This window comes from Dipodomys merriami, unplaced genomic scaffold (assembly GCF_024711535.1).
Source record: "Dipodomys merriami isolate MVZ:Mamm:240054 unplaced genomic scaffold, mDipMer1.0.p SCAF_82, whole genome shotgun sequence".
Classification (NCBI taxonomy): Eukaryota; Metazoa; Chordata; class Mammalia; order Rodentia; family Heteromyidae; genus Dipodomys; species Dipodomys merriami.
The window spans coordinates 5,771,491-5,788,343 of record NW_027206424.1 but is presented as its reverse complement, the minus strand read 5'-3'; the positions used below and the strand labels follow the sequence as shown (position 1 = coordinate 5,788,343).

General features: G+C 58.7%; 1 protein-coding gene across 2 annotated transcripts in view; it reads right to left on the bottom strand.

Annotated features, from left to right (window-relative positions):
- The window catches only part of Adgra1 (adhesion G protein-coupled receptor A1), a 51,915-nt gene extending 35,451 nt beyond the window's left edge, over window positions 1-16,464 (bottom strand). The window contains exons 1-2 of one of the 2 annotated variants that reach the window (XM_070011360.1): window positions 16,149-16,464; window positions 15,440-15,630 (exon numbers count right to left, since the gene is read on the bottom strand). In XM_070011360.1, coding sequence (XP_069867461.1) covers window positions 15,440-15,442 — 3 coding nt within the window. In that variant the 5' untranslated portion in view covers window positions 15,443-15,630; window positions 16,149-16,464. Of the gene's footprint in view, window positions 1-15,241; window positions 15,319-15,439; window positions 15,631-16,148 lie in introns of those variants that run through there. The other variant, XM_070011359.1, reaches the window with a different exon arrangement.
- Window positions 16,465-16,853: the final 389 nt, after the last annotated feature.

The following is a 16,853-nucleotide window of genomic DNA, read 5'->3' as shown; positions in this document are numbered from 1 at the left end:
GGTGGATGCTGGAGAGCTGTCTAGGGTGTGGGCAGGGAGAGGTGGACACTGGAGAGCCGTCTAGGCTGTGGGCAGGGAGAGGTGGACGCTGGAGAGCCGTCTAGGGTGTGGGGAGGGAGAGGTGGACACTGGAGAGCCGTCTAGGGTGTGGGGAGGGAGAGGTGGACGCTGGAGAGCCGTCTAGACTGTGGGCAGGGAGAGGTGGACGCTGGAGAGCCGTCTAGACTGTGGGGAGGGAGAGGTGGACGCTGGAGAGCCGTCTAGACTGTGGGCAGGGAGAGGTGGACGCTGGAGAGCCGTCTAGGGTGTGGGGAGGGAGAGGTGGACGCTGGAGAGCCGTCTAGACTGTGGGCAGGGAGAGGTGGACGCTGGAGAGCCGTCTAGACTGTGGGGAGGGAGAGGTGGACACTGGAGAGCCATCTAGGGTGTGGGCAGGGAGAGGTGGACGCTGGAGAGCCGTCTAGACTGTGGGGAGGGAGAGGTGGACACTGGAGAGCCGTCTAGGGTGTGGGGAGGGAGAGGTGGACGCTGGAGAGCCGTCTAGGGTGTGGGGAGGGAGAGGTGGACGCTGGAGAGCCGTCTAGGGTGTGGGGGATGAGGCTCCCTCCACCTGACCAGAACGTGGCCGCCCTGCCCAAGGCCCTCAGCGTGCTCTCTGGTCAGGACCTCCTATCGCCCCAGCTCACAGAGGAAGCCCTCTGTTGTCTCGGCCGACCTGCGTGCCCGCCCCACGAGTCTCCTCCGGGAGTCTGGAAATGCCTACAAGGTGGCCCGGGTGCTTGCACCAGGGCCGGGAGGGGCTGCCGGTCCTCTGCAGGGCTCAGCAGGACGACGTGTGTCCTCAGGCCGTGTCTGTCACTGGCCCGCCTAGACACTGAGGCCCCGCTCTGTCTGGACTCAGCTCCTCAGTGTGCCTGACGTTTGCCCTGAGTGCTGGTGGAGAGATGGGGCTCCGTGGTACACCAGCTTTCGGGGGGCTCCCAGGGCCTCCTAGCTGCTGGTGTTGGGCATCAGTGACCCCGAGCGTGAGTCATGGCTCAGCACGTTTCCACAGAAACAACTCAGGAAGTCACGGAAAACGTGCTCCTTGGTGACCTCCAGATAGCCGGCGATCCATTGACTCCATTGATCCCCTCAATAGATGCACCGATGTAGAACGCGCAGCCTGCACCAAGCTGGCTGGGCTCAGGGCCAGGTCGCACATGGAAGCCGGGCCTCGGGCGAGGCCTCTGACTGCCCTCCCCTAGCTCCTCTGTGGACCTGGATCCTGGGCCTGAGGGCGTCCCCACTGGGGACAGATGACAATGAGATCAAGCAATGAGGGTCTGGGTTCCTACTGTTTGTCTCCAAATCAGTGATCAGCAGTGTCTCTCTGCATTTTTAGAGGTGACATTTAAAATTCAAAGTAGGCAATGCAACGTGGAGATACATTTTGTATTTTAAAGTTCACACATGGGCAAGTTCTCCAGAGGAGTCTACCGTGCACACGTTCCTGAGGGAGGAGCCGACAGTCCTCTGTGTGGTTGGGGTAGAGCCTGCCTGGCTCCAGCCGACAGTCCCCGAGCACCTGGACACACAGCCCTCTTGTGAGCAGGGACAGAGACGCAGCAGGATCTCAGATCAGTGCTTCCGATGCCCAGGGGCAGGAGTTGAGCGTTGCCAGAGCCCTATTGAAGCACAGCTAAGGTGAACGTCGTGATAAGCGTGCCTCAGTGTTCGCTTTTTCTTTACACAGCCGGGATGTAGGGGTGGGTGATCTGGGCCCCTTGGAGCGCTGAGACCCTTCCCGGCCAGGCTGTCTGCAGCGAGGACCAGCATTGCCAGGCCGTCCGCCAGCCCCCAGTGCTGGCTCCGTGCCTTGGCCTTCCTCTCGTGGAAGCAGGTGCGGCGCAGGGCTGGCTCCGAGGACGCTGCCCCGGCAGGGCTGCCCTGGACGGCCACCCGGCGGTAGCGAGCTCCAGATGCCTGTGCAGACATGGCCATCCAGGCGAGAGGGTGTCTCCCAGGGCCGTGCAGAGAGGCGTAAACACAGTCCTTCCTGCGTGTTTGCGTGTGTGTGTTTGTGTGTGTGTATGTGTGTGTGTGTTTGCGTGTGTGTATGTGTGCATTTGTGTGCATTTGTATGTGTGTTTGTGCGTGTTTGTGTGTGTGTTTGTGCATGTTTATGTGTATATGTGCGTATTTGTGTGTGTTTGCGTGTGTTTATGTGCGTATGTGTGTTTGCATGTGTATGTGTGTGCATTTGTGTGTTTGCATGTGTGTGTTTGCGTGTATGTGTTTGTGTGTATGTGTTTGTGTGTGTTTGCATGTGTGTGTTTGTGCATGTGTGTTTGTATGTGTGCATTTGTGTGCGCATGTGTGTGCATGTGTGTGTTTGTGTGTGTGTTTGTGTGTGTGTATGTATGTGTGTTTGCATGTGTGTGTTTGCATGTGTGTGTGTTTGTGTGTGTTTGCATGTGTGTGTTTGTGTGTATGTGTGTGTTTGCGTGTGTGTTTGTGTGTGTGTATGTGTGTTTGTGTGTATTTGCATGTGTGCGTTTGTGCATGTGTGTTTGTATGTGTGCGTTTGTGTGCGCATGTGTGTGTTTGCATGTGTGTGTTTGCATGTGTGTTTGTTTGTGCGTGTGTTTGCATGTGTGTTTGCGTGTGTGTATGTGTGTGTGTGTGTGTAGTCCTGGGCTTTGAACTCATGGCCTCACACTCTCCAGGCCAGCCCTCTCCCCTTCCCGCCACACCTCTAGCCCTGTTTTTCACTGGTGAGTTTTAGAGTAGGGTCTTGCCTCCCACTCAGGCTCATGGCTGAGCGGCTGAGCTTCCTGGAGGTGCCGGGATCACAGACGTGTGCCACTGCACCCAGCTTCCCTCCGTGGAGACGCACTTCAGCTCAAGCTGGCCTGGCATCATCATCCTCCTCATCTCAGCCCCCCAGGTAGCGGGATGGCAGCCTTGGGTTGAGGAGGGAACTCTTGTGAACTTCTCTGCCCAGATGGTCCTCGGATCACAAGCCTTCCATTGTCAGCTTCCCGAGTAGCAGAGCCACCGGTCCTGGGCTTAGCCCTGTGTTTGCGTGGAGACTGCTAGGACTGGAGCACTGATGGCCGCGCGGGCACACACACCGGTCTGTCGGTGTCGGTCACTCTGGGAGCCAGGCAGGACACCTCCGATGCCCTCCGGCGAGGCGACCCTCGGCCCCCAGAATCTTCTCCCGAGTGTTCTTTCTTGCCTACTTTTGGTTAGTAGGGTGGCCCAGCTGGTAGCAAAGAAAACAGAAGAGGTCGTGGCAGACGCGGCCCAGGGCAGGAGGGCGAGTCAGCGTGAGGCCGCCTGTGTGATGCAGGGCCTGGAGGGAGCAGCCCCGGGGGCGTCACCACGCTGTGGCGGCGCACAGATAACCCGACCGCGGTCCAGGCAGGGAGGGGCCACGCGGGCAGCGCGAGCCGCGGCTGGGCAGCGCCGGGGCAGAAGGCAGAGGGCTTGTGGTCTGTGCTCGCAGGAAGAGCTGTGGCACGCAGTCCCTGCTCCAGCCCAGGAGCCTCAGCCTTGCGCAGGCTAAGGCGTCAGCGCCGGGCTGCACAAGAGCCGGGACACCAGGGGACGCCACTCTGGTCTGCTGCCCAGCCCTGCCGGTCCAGGCAAGGGCGGGGGTGGCTGGCCCGAGGCCTCCTTGCCCACCCGAGGTGCCTGCCCGATTGTCCGGGCATCGTACAGACGGCTTGCAAAGGCCCCAGGGCTCTGTGGTCCCTCTGGGACGTTGATCCTGCAGACGACGCGGGCGCCCTCTAAACCCATCACACAGAGGAGAGCGTCACCACCCCTCGGGCGGCGGCCGGTCCCAGCTGGCCAGGAAGAAAGTGCAGGCCCCGCGTCCTCCAAGCCTCCGCCGGGCCTAGGGAAGACCTAGACCCCAGCCCACGCTGGAGGAGGTGGCTTTCTGGTGTGATCTCCCTGCTCCATTCACTGGCCAGGTAATACCAGACTCTGCTGGCTCCCAGAACTGTTTACTTAGCTACAGTCGGAACTGAGCAGGGAAGGAGCTTGCAGGTCCAGCGACACGGGGCTGTGGAAAAGCCCAGCGAACCCGTGGGCCCGGCGAGAGGGCCCAGCGCCGCCTGCTCTGTCTGCAGACACAGCTGCTGCGGAAGGCCCGTGGAGGCTCTGCTTCCCGGGGGGCGGCAGCGCCCGCTCCCGTCGCAGCCCCGCGGGCGCCCGGGGTCAGTGTGACTTGTGCTCTGAGAGCCGTGGCTTCCTCTTCCGTTTGCGTCTTTTCTATATGGATGTGTCCTTTCTGATGTGCTCTGCAAATTGAATGACTCAGGACGGGGCGTCGGGGAAGGCAAGATGGGAGGAGAGAGACCACGCGGGTGGTGGGTCACCTCTGATCAAAATGCGGCCTTTATGACTGAGCAGGGAGGAAGTGACGCCTTGGGTCTGGGACCCCTGCCACAGGCACATCCTGAGGGGGGCAGGGGGCAGGGGGCGGGGGGTCAGGGGGCGGGGGGCATGGGGCGGGGGGGCGGCTCCCAGCAAGGGACAACCGTTCCCTTCTGGTTTTTCCTGACTCCTTATTCTTCTTGGTTCATCTGTTTGGACTTCCTGATTCGTGTTTTCGTTCCTTTTCCTAGTTTTTCTTCTTGGTTCTGCACCAATGCAGATAGATTTAATTAGAGTCTGATGTGTGCTTTTTTCTCCCACCTTTTTTTATTGTTATTTTCCAAATGGTGGTATGGTTTACATGTCCATTTATGTATGCAATACATTTCGATCAGTATCACCTTGTATCATCCCCATCTATACCCATATCCTGAAGTTTCCTAGTTCCTCTTCCTTCCTTCCTTTCTTCCTTCCTTCCTTCCTTTCTTCCTTCCTTCCTTCCTTTCTTCCTTTCTTTCTTCCTTCCTTCCTTTCTTCCTTCCTTTCTTCCTTCCTTCCTTCCTTCCTTCCTTTCTTTCTTTCTTCCTTCCTTTCTTCCTTCCTTCCTTCCTTTCTTCCTTTCTTCCTTCTTCCTTCCTTCCTTTCTTTCTTCCTTCCTTCCTTTCTTTCTTCCTTTCTTTCTTTCTTTCTTTCTTTCTTTCTTTCTTTCTTTCTTTCTTTCTTTTTTTCTTTCCTCTCTCTCTCTCTCTCTCTCTCTCTCTCTCTCTCTCTCTCTCTCTCTCTCTCTCTCTCTCTCTCTCTCTCTTGTTTTTGTTGGGAGAATGGGTCTCGAAATTAGCACCTGATGTTTGGCTCCTGGGCTGGTGCTCTACCAAGTGAGCCACAACTCCGCCGACCCAGTTCCCTTCTCATGTGCATATATTGGGCATTATTCTTGTCTTTCTTTTAATGCTAATGGCATCTTATTGACTTATCAGCTTTTCATGGAAATACTTCAAGGGAAGGCAGAATGCAAAAAAAGAGCAATATTTCATTGAAACATTAGATACCCAAAGTGGACATTACCTGAATACAGTTTGCTATAGCCTTCCTTTTGGAGGGATACATAGGACTGTGAAATTAAGAAGCTATATGGAGAAAAAACACATTGGGAAGTACCATGGAGACTTCCTTCCATATTGGTAGCTTCTTGTTTAAAGTCTGTAATCCAAGGAGACTGTTATGTGGGATGTGCGAGAAAGGCGGATTTTAGAAGCTTTTAGTAATTTAGACATCGGGCTAAACAAAAGGCAGCCATTTGAAAACAATCCGAGGGAGTTACGCGGTGTTTATAAACATGACCAACTTCTCTGTTGTGCTGGAGGAGGCTCCTGGGCCCCGCTCACCTCCGAGCCACCTGCCTGGCGCTGCACACTCCACGGTGGGGCTGTGGCATCCTGACACCCATTTTTGGCCCAGGTTCTGGTCCTGGCTCTTCCTGAGCTGACCTGCACGGCTAGAGCCTCACAGGGGCTCTCGGAATCCCAGCGTTCAGGATCACCTCCAGGGTGTTGGCGTGAGAGGTGAGCTCCGTGAGCAGAGGCGTGTTCCGTGAGCCCCGTGAGCTCCATGAGCAGAGGCGTGTTCCGTGAGCAGAGGCGTGTTCCGTGAGCAGAGGCGTGTTCCCTGAGCAGAGGCGTGCTCCCTGAGCAGAGGCGTGTTCCATGAGCAGAGGCGTGCTCCGTGAGCAGAGGCGTGCTCTGTGTGAGCAGAGGCGTGTTCCCTGAGCAGAGGCGTGCTCCCTGAGCAGAGGCGTGTTCCATGAGCAGAGGCGTGCTCCGTGAGCAGAGGCGTGCTCTGTGTGAGCAGAGGCGTGTTCCCTGAGCAGAGGCGTGCTCCCTGAGCAGAGGCGTGTTCCGTGAGCAGAGGCGTGTTCCCTGAGCAGAGGCGTGCTCCCTGAGCAGAGGCGTGCTCCCTGAGCAGAGGCGTGCTCTGTGTGAGCAGAGGCGTGCTCCGTGAGCAGAGGCGTGTTCCCTGAGCAGAGGCGTGCTCCCTGAGCAGAGGCGTGTTCCGTGAGCAGAGGCGTGTTCCCTGAGCAGAGGCGTGCTCCCTGAGCAGAGGTGTGTTCCCTGAGCAGAGGCGTGCTCCCTGAGCAGAGGCGTGTTCCCTGAGCAGAGGCGTGCTCCGTGAGCAGAGGCGTGCTCCGTGAGCAGAGGCGTGTTCCGTGAGCAGAGGCGTGCTCCGTGAGCAGAGGCGTGTTCCCTGAGCAGAGGCGTGCTCCCTGAGCAGAGGCGTGCTCCCTGAGCAGAGGCGTGTTCCGTGAGCAGAGGCATGTTCCCTGAGCAGAGGCGTGCTCCGTGAGCAGAGGCGTGCTCCGTGAGCAGAGGTGTGTTCCCTGAGCAGAGGCGTGCTCCCTGAGCAGAGGCGTGTTCCATGAGCAGAGGCGTGCTCCGTGAGCAGAGGCGTGTTCCCTGAGCAGAGGCGTGTTCCCTGAGCAGAGGCGTGTTCCCTGAGCAGAGGCGTGCTCCGTGAGCAGAGGCGTGTTCCGTGAGCAGAGGCGTGCTCCCTGAGCAGAGGTGTGCTCTGTGTGAGCAGAGGCGTGCTCTGTGTGAGCAGAGGCGTGCTCCGTGAGCAGAGGCGTGTTCCGTGAGCAGAGGCGTGCTCCCTGAGCAGAGGTGTGCTCTGTGTGAGCAGAGGCGTGCTCTGTGTGAGCAGAGGCGTGCTCCCTGAGCAGAGGCGTGTTCCCTGAGCAGAGGCGTGCTCCCTGAGCAGAGGCGTGCTCTGTGTGAGCAGAGGCGTGTTCCCTGAGCAGAGGCGTGTTCCCTGAGCAGAGGCGTGCTCCCTGAGCAGAGGCGTGTTCCGTGAGCAGAGGCGTGTTCCCTGAGCAGAGGCGTGCTCTGTGTGAGCAGAGGCGTGCTCCGTGAGCAGAGGCATGCTCCGTGAGCAGAGGCGTGTTCCCTGAGCAGAGGCGTGTTCCGTGAGCAGAGGCGTGTTCCCTGAGCAGAGGCGTGTTTCCTGAGCAGAGGCGTGCTCTGTGTGAGCAGAGGCGTGCTCCCTGAGCAGAGGCGTGCTCCGTGAGCAGAGGCGTGCTCCGTGAGCAGAGGCGTGTTCCGTGGGCAGAGGCGTGCTCCGTGAGCAGAGGCGTGTTCCCTGAGCAGAGGCGTGCTCCCTGAGCAGAGGCGTGTTCCGTGAGCAGAGGCGTGTTCCCTGAGCAGAGGCGTGCTCCCTGAGCAGAGGCGTGCTCCGTGAGCAGAGGCGTGCTCCGTGAGCAGAGGCGTGCTCTGTGTGAGCAGAGGCGTGTTCCCTGAGCAGAGGCGTGCTCCCTGAGCAGAGGCGTGTTCCCTGAGCAGAGGCGTGCTCCGTGAGCAGAGGCGTGTTCCGTGAGCAGAGGCGTGCTCCCTGAGCAGAGGTGTGCTCTGTGTGAGCAGAGGCGTGCTCTGTGTGAGCAGAGGCGTGCTCCGTGAGCAGAGGCGTGTTCCGTGAGCAGAGGCGTGCTCCGTGAGCAGAGGCGTGCTCCGTGAGCAGAGGCGTGTTCCGTGAGCAGAGGCGTGTTCCGTGAGCAGAGGCGTGCTCCCTGAGCAGAGGCGTGCTCTGTGTGAGCAGAGGCGTGCTCCGTGAGCAGAGGCGTGTTCCCTGAGCAGAGGCGTGTTCCATGAGCAGAGGCGTGCTCCCTGAGCAGAGGCGTGTTCCCTGAGCAGAGGCGTGCTCCCTGAGCAGAGGCGTGTTCCCTGAGCAGAGGCGTGCTCCCTGAGCAGAGGCGTGCTCTGTGTGAGCAGAGGCGTGCTCCGTGAGCAGAGGCGTGCTCTGTGTGAGCAGAGGCGTGCTCCGTGAGCAGAGGCGTGCTCCGTGAGCAGAGGCGTGTTCCCTGAGCAGAGGCGTGCTCCGTGAGCAGAGGCGTGCTCTGTGTGAGCAGAGGCGTGCTCCGTGAGCAGAGGCGTGCTCCGTGAGCAGAGGCGTGTTCCGTGAGCAGAGGCGTGCTCCGTGAGCAGAGGCGTGTTCCCTGAGCAGAGGCGTGCTCCCTGAGCAGAGGCGTGTTCCGTGAGCAGAGGCGTGTTCCCTGAGCAGAGGTGTGCTCCGTGAGCAGAGGCGTGTTCCGTGAGCAGAGGCGTGTTCCGTGAGCAGAGGCGTGTTCCCTGAGCAGAGGCGTGTTCCGTGAGCAGAGGCGTGCTCCGTGAGCAGAGGCGTGCTCCGTGAGCAGAGGCGTGCTCCGTGAGCAGAGGCGTGTTCTGTGAGCAGAGGCGTGTTCCGTGAGCAGAGGCGTGTTCCCTGAGCAGAGGCGTGTTCCGTGAGCAGAGGCGTGTTCCGTGAGCAGAGGCGTGTTCCGTGAGCAGAGGCGTGCTCCGTGAGCAGAGGCGTGCTCCCTGAGCAGAGGCGTGTTCCCTGAGCAGAGGCGTGCTCCGTGAGCAGAGGCGTGCTCCCTGAGCAGAGGCGTGTTCCCTGAGCAGAGGCGTGTTCCCTGAGCAGAGGCGTGCTCCGTGAGCAGAGGCGTGCTCCCTGAGCAGAGGCGTGTTCCCTGAGCAGAGGCGTGCTCCGTGAGCAGAGGCGTGTTCCCTGAGCAGAGGCGTGCTCCCTGAGCAGAGGCGTGCTCCCTGAGCAGAGGCGTGTTCCCTGAGCAGAGGCGTGTTCCCTGAGCAGAGGCGTGCTCCCTGAGCAGAGGCGTGTTCCGTGAGCAGAGGCGTGTTCCCTGAGCAGAGGTGTGCTCCGTGAGCAGAGGCGTGTTCCGTGAGCAGAGGCGTGTTCCGTGAGCAGAGGCGTGTTCCCTGAGCAGAGGCGTGTTCCGTGAGCAGAGGCGTGCTCCGTGAGCAGAGGCGTGCTCCGTGAGCAGAGGCGTGCTCCGTGAGCAGAGGCGTGTTCTGTGAGCAGAGGCGTGTTCCGTGAGCAGAGGCGTGTTCCCTGAGCAGAGGCGTGTTCCGTGAGCAGAGGCGTGTTCCGTGAGCAGAGGCGTGTTCCGTGAGCAGAGGCGTGCTCCGTGAGCAGAGGCGTGCTCCCTGAGCAGAGGCGTGTTCCCTGAGCAGAGGCGTGCTCCCTGAGCAGAGGCGTGTTCCCTGAGCAGAGGCGTGTTCCGTGAGTAGAGGCGTGTTCCGTGAGCAGAGGCGTGCTCCCTGAGCAGAGGCGTGCTCCCTGAGCAGTGGTACTATGTCCTAGGGTTCCATCCCTGCTCTGGACTAGGGCCTTTGGGCTTTTAATCCCAGCATGCCCTCTTGAATGTGGGTGGTTATGTGGAAAAGGACGGCAGCCTGGCATGTTCTCTCTCTAGATATTGAGAGCCTCTGCGCAAATGGGCTGGGCCAGGTTTGTCTGCCTAATCCTGGCCTTGAGTTCCCTGCAGAGCTTCGCAAAGACCACTGCAGTGGAAGCTAGGCGACCTCTGACCCAAGTGAGCAGGGCTGAAGGAGGTCTCTGTAAGGACCCAAGTCCTGCTGGTGCTGTATCCACAGCATCCACGCCACAGCAAGCCGTGGAGGGAGAGAGTGTATGCAGCACTGTCCTGATCACCAGAGAGGAGGCTCCACTCAAATGCATACCTATGGAGAGCCAGGAGCTAACCCACCATGCCACCCCACCCCGCATCCATATCACATCGCCTCCACCGTGCCAGTAGACGCCATGCCGCCTGCCCATCAACACCCCATCACACCATCTACACCATCAACACCCCATCACACGATCTACACCATCAACACCCCATCACCCCATCTACACCAACAATACGACACCATCTACACCATCAACACCCTATCACACCATCTACACCATCAACACCCATCACCCCATATACACCATCAACACCCATCACCCCATCTACACCATCAACACCCATCACCCCATCTACACCATCAACACCCATCACCCCATCTACACCATCAACACCCCATCACACCATCTACACCATCAACACTCTATCACACCATCTACACCATCAACACCATCAACACTCCATCACCCCATCTACACCATCAACACCCCATCACCCCATCTACACCATCAACACTCCATCACCCCATCTACACCATCAACACCCCATCACACCATCTACACCATCAACACTCCATCACCCCATCTACACCATCAACACCACATCACACCATCTACACCATCAACACTCCATCACCCCATCTACACCATCAACACCACATCACACCATCTACACCATCAATGCCCCATCACCCCATCTACACCATCAACACCCCATCACACCATCTACACCATCAATGCCCCATCACCCCATCTACACCATCAACACCCCATCACACCATCTACACCATCAACGCCCCATCACCCCATCTACACCATCAACACCCCATCACCCCATCTACACCATCAACACCCCATCACCCCATCTACACCATCAACACCCCATCACACCATCTACACCATCAACACCCCATCACACCATCTACACCATCAACACCCCATCACACCATCTACACCATCAATGCCCCATCATACCATCTACACCATCAACACCCCATCACACCATCTACACCATCAACACCTCATCACCCCATCTACACCATCAACACCACATCACACCATCTACACCATCAACACCCATCACACCATCTACACCATCAACACCACATCACACCATCTACACCATCAACACCACATCACACCATCTACACCATCAATGCCCCATCATACCATCTACACCATCAACACCCCATCACACCATCTACACCATCAACACCCCATCACCCCATCTACACCATCAACACCCATCACCCCATCTACACCATCAACACCTCATCACCCCATCTACACCATCAACACCACATCACCCCATCTACACCATCAATGCCCCATCACACCATCTACACCATCAACACCACATCACACCATCTACACCATCAACACCCCATCACCCCATCTACACCATCAATGCCCCATCACCCCATCTACATCATCAACACCTCATCACCCCATCTACACCATCAATGCCCCACCATCCCATCTACATCATCAATGCCCCATCATACCATCTACACCATCAACACCCCATCACACCATCTACACCACCAACACCACACCATCTACACCATCAATACCCCATCACCCCATCTACACAATCAACACCCCATCACACCATCTACACCACCAACACCACATCACACCATCTACACCCTATCATACCATCTACAACATCAACACCCCATCACCCCATCTACACCATCAACACCCAATCACCCCATCTACACCACCAACACCCCATCACACCATCTACACCACCAATACCACACCATCTACACCAACAATACCCCATCACCCCATCTACACAATCAACACCCCATCACACCATCTACAATATCAACACCACATCACACCATCTACACCATCAACACCCCATCACCCCATCTACACCATCAACACCCCATCATACCATCAACACCATCAACACCACACCATTCCATTTATACCATCAATACCCCATCACACCATCTACACCATTAACACCCCATCACACCATCTACACCACCAATACCACACCATCTACACTATCAACACCCCATCAAACCATCTATACCATCAAAACCCCATCACACCATCTACACCATCAACACCCATCACCCCATATACACCATCAACACCCATCACCCCATCTACACCATCAACACCCCATCACCCCATCTATACCATCAACACCCCATCACCCCATCTACACCATCAACACCCCATCACCCCATCTACACCATCAACACTCCATCACCCCATCTACACCATCAACACCCCATCACCCCATCTACACCATCAACACCCCATCACCCCATCTACACCATCAACACCCCATCATACCATCAACACCATCAACACCACACCATTCCATTTATACCATCAATACCCCATCACACCATCTACACCATTAACACCCCATCACACCATCTACACCACCAATACCACACCATCTACACTATCAACACCCCATCAAACCATCTATACCATCAAAACCCCATCACACCATCTACACCATCAACACCCATCACCCCATATACACCATCAACACCCATCACCCCATCTACACCATCAACACCCCATCACCCCATCTATACCATCAACACCCCATCACCCCATCTACACCATCAACACCCCATCACCCCATCTACACCATCAACACTCCATCACCCCATCTACACCATCAACACCCCATCACCCCATCTACACCATCAACACCCCATCACCCCATCTACACCATCAACACCCCATCACCCCATCTACACCATCAACACCACATCACCCCATCTACACCATCAACACCCCATCACCCCATCTACACCATCAACACCCCATCACACCATCTACACCATCAACACCACATCATACCATCTACACCAACACCCCATCACACCATCTACACCAACACCCCATCACACCATCTACACCATCAATACCACATTATACCATCTACACCATCAACACCCCATCACCCCATCTACACCATCAACACCCCATCACACCATCTACACCATCAACACCTCATCACACCATCTACACCATCAACACCACATCACACCATCTACACCATCAACACCCCATCACACCATCTACACCATCAACACCACATCACACCATCTACACCATCAACACCCCATCACACCATCCACACCATCAACACCCCATCACACCATCCACACCACATCATCTACACCATGTGACCTTACATCACACCATCCACACCACATCATCCATGCCATATTATCAACACCGCGTCCCGCCATTTGTACCATGACACCTCATACCAAGCTGCCATTGTCACCCCATCCACGCCATGCCCGCACAATACATTCACATCGTGCACAAATACCACTCCATCCACACCACGCCGTACTCTCCTACCCCATCCCGTGCCACCCCACGGCTGTGCCAGGCTTCCCCATACTCTGCCGTCCGGTATTGCTGCGCTCCACACTGGTCCACCCATGTGGCTGTACACCACCTACGTCCACTCTACCCCATTCCCCACGGAGCCATGGGACACCACCCGCCAGCTCTATCCCAAACCACGCCACGCCACCTGTCCCCATCTCACACCACACAGGCTCAGTCTGGACATCCCCGCACACCCTTGCAATCACCACCATCCGACAATCCCTCCTCCCACCGTGTTTCCTCCTGGAGCACCTTCCTATACCTTGAACTCACAACCCGCTTGCTACACCATCCAAAGAGACCCCATAGGACACCAGGCTGTTCCACCAGGCTATTCACACTGTGCTATGCGGTCCTGCGACCCACGCCATTCTGTCTCCTATCACACGGTGACTTGTCTGTCACACCAGCCCTCCTTCAGCTTCTGGCTTCGGGAGCAGCATTGCTGGGAAAGCAGACCTGTGCACACAAAGCACTTCTGGTTTGCTCACCAGCCTCAGGAAGCAGGCAGACAGAAAGAAAAGGCTGCGTACTTCTTAGAGTCACTCAGAGATGCCATTTCATTCTTAAAGAATGCGTTTGTGGCGCTAAATGTGAAGATCATATGGTGACAGAGGCAAAGTCATCTGTGGCTGGATGCTTGCTGGATTTACACAGCCGTGGGACTGCAGGGCCAGCAGAGTTCTGCTGGGACCGGGGGTCCCACGCGGGACGCAGAGGAAGGGGGAGTGTGCGGGGAGGTCTGGGGCTGGGGAGGGGAGGCGGGAGGGGCTCCGAGCTGGGCACCAGACCGGGGGTCCCACGCGGGACGTACAGGAAGGGGGAATGTGTGCGCAGGGTGTGTGCAGGGGCGGTCTGGGGCTGGGGAGGGGAGGCGGGAGGGGCGCCGAGCTGGGCACCAGACCCCGCCAGCACGTCACACAGGCAGGGGCCGCACCTGCTCTGAAGGCCGGCCTCCCGTTGGTCAAGGGCGCCATTCCATTTCGTAAGCATCTTACATCTGAGGTCGAAAGCTGTGAATCATGGCAATGCAGGACGGACAGCCATGCTGGGTGTGGCGCCAGGGGCAGCAGGTGCCCGGGTCGGAGGTGCTGGTGCCGGGCCGGCCTGCCATTCTCTGGCAGCTTCCCGGGCCCCACACAGGTCACCTTGCAGGATGTCTGGAAGGGAGCATGGCCCAACCTCCAGCCTCCAGGCTCCTAGCAGCCCTGAGAGGAGGCTGGATTTTGGCAGAGAACATCTCTGTCGTTTGGACAAGGGAGGAAAACGAGGCTGTGACTCACACAGAGCGCTCCTCGGGAGGCAGACACCCAGGTCTGCAGGGAGGCGCTCAGCGCGTGTCTGGGCCCTGGACGTGTGCCCTACGGGCTGTCGGCACCTCTGCACGTGCAGCCGCCCCAGGGCCCTGTCACCGTCCCTTACGAACACACACAGAGCATTATTCACTCCACACCAACCTTCCTGGGGTCCAGGCCGGCAGCAACCACCATAAAAGCCTGTGGGAGCCTTCAGGATGGGCCTGCTGGGTCCCGGGCACCGTGGTAGCCAGCTGACCATGCCGACCCCTTTCTGGTCAGAGAAGCACCCCTCCCTCTCCTCATCACAGCCCGCTGGCTTTCTGACGGGCAGGAGAAGGGTCTAAGGAGCAGGCCCGGGGGTCCCGAGTGGGGCCACCCCGTCCGGGAGCCAAGCGAGGTTCCTCGGGCAGGGTCCCCTCGCGATGGAGCCACTCTGTTGGTTCAGTGATTTGACATTGGCATGTGCCTGCAGCGGATCAGTATGAAGAGCTGCGAGTGAGCAGCGAGCAGAGCAGACGCAGAGCCCGGTCGGGCGGTGGGGGGAGGCCCCGGCGTGGCTGGGCCGCCGCCTCCACCTCCTCACAGAGCCCCCCTGCCCCAGGGCTAGGCACGCGTGCGTTCACTGACTAAGCGCTCCACAACTTACTTTTCTGCCTGGCCACCAGATGCGAGGGCAGCAGGCCGCCGCCCGGCCGCCCGGCTGGCGGGGCTGGGGGCTGTGGACTCACCATGGGCCCTGTGGAGTTCGGAAGGCAGGGTGCAGGTGGAGCGGTGGCTGGGGGCTGTGGACTCACCATGGGCCCTGTGGAGTTCGGAAGGCAGGGTGCAGGTGGAGCGGTGGCTGGGGGCTGTGGACTCACCATGGGCCCTGTGGAGTTCGGAAGGCAGGGTGCAGGTGGAGCGGTGGCTGGGGGCTGTGTACTCACCATGGGCCCTGTGGAGTTCGGAAGGCAGGGTGCAGGTGGAGCGGTGGTGTCGGCAGGGGCCGCTAGGTTGCACCCTCCTCCCCTCCGGCCTCCATGGCCTCCCGGAAGGTCACCGTCCTGCCGGCAGCTGCGGTCAGCCGGGCTCTGGGCAGGACGCGGCGGGCGGCTGGGGGTCCGGAGGCCACGCCCACCTGTGAGGACAGAGGCACCGTGGGCTGTCTCCTGCCTCCCCTCCTCCACCCTCCCTCCCGGCTGGCCACAGCCTCTGACCCTGCCACCCTGGGCCCCTGAGCTCGGGGACCTGCGTGAAGCTGCCTGCTGCCCGACACTGCCCCTCACCCTTCTTCCTGCCTAAAACCAATCCCCGCTCGCCACCCCAACACAGGAGCTCAACTCGGTCGCGTGGGGCTGCACAAAGCCAGATAAACATGTCTGTCAGTTTAAATCAAGAGAACAAGTAAGCCCGAATTCATCTCCTAGTACTCGGCCAGACCCGGCGGCCAGGCCGGGCTGTGGCTGGACCTGGGGGCTCTCATCCCCCGGGACGCTCTTGCCGCTGCCCGGGAGGCCCAAACTTCCTGCCTCCCCACAGAGCGGCCTGGCGGGGAGGTGAGACCAGCCCTGTAAGCAGCCTCTGCAGTGGCCGGAGCCGGACCCCGAGGGCCCCTCTGCAGCCCAGACCCCCGGACAACACAGCTCGACTTCTCACCTATTTTGCTAAAAACCGCTGTGGAGGCACAGGTCCTACAGCTCTCCTCCTTGTCGCAGACGCAAAGTGGCAGGGTCCCCAGGTCAGGGAACGGCTCTCCATCCCAGAGAGCCTTGGACCGGAGCCTGGGCGCGGAGCGATCAACAGATTGCAGGGCTGCAGCTGCGGGCTTGTGGCCGGCGCGTGGTGGTGGTGAGGAATGAGTCAGAGACACCGAGAGCAGGCAGCAGGCATTCAATACGATCTCAGCAGGCAGCTCCGGGCCGGGACACCGGTGCCCGCGCGTCTTCCCGTCTTCCTGCCGCAGCCAGGGACCAGGACCGGCCGGGAAGCAGCAGCCGTAACCATGGGGACGGGGGAGGTGCTCGGCTCCCTGTGGCACAGGAGGAATGGTTCTTCCCAGCCAGCCTGGCCCGCCCGCCGCCGCCCGCCCGCCCATCACACTGCAGAGCCGATTTAAAGAGACAACAGACAACCCACCAGGCTGGCGGCTACCTTCCAACAGAGGCAGCCAACCCCCATGGAAGCGCCCCCGGAGGAGGACGCGAGGGCACCTTTGAAAGGAAATCCTTCTGTGGAGGGCTCTACGTGAAAAAGGAGATGGATTTCGGAGGGATTTTTATAGTCCTCACATTTAAATAGTCTCACATCCACGTATGCCTGGTCTGAGATGAAGCTGGTGTGAGTCAGCAGGGCGGCCCGCGT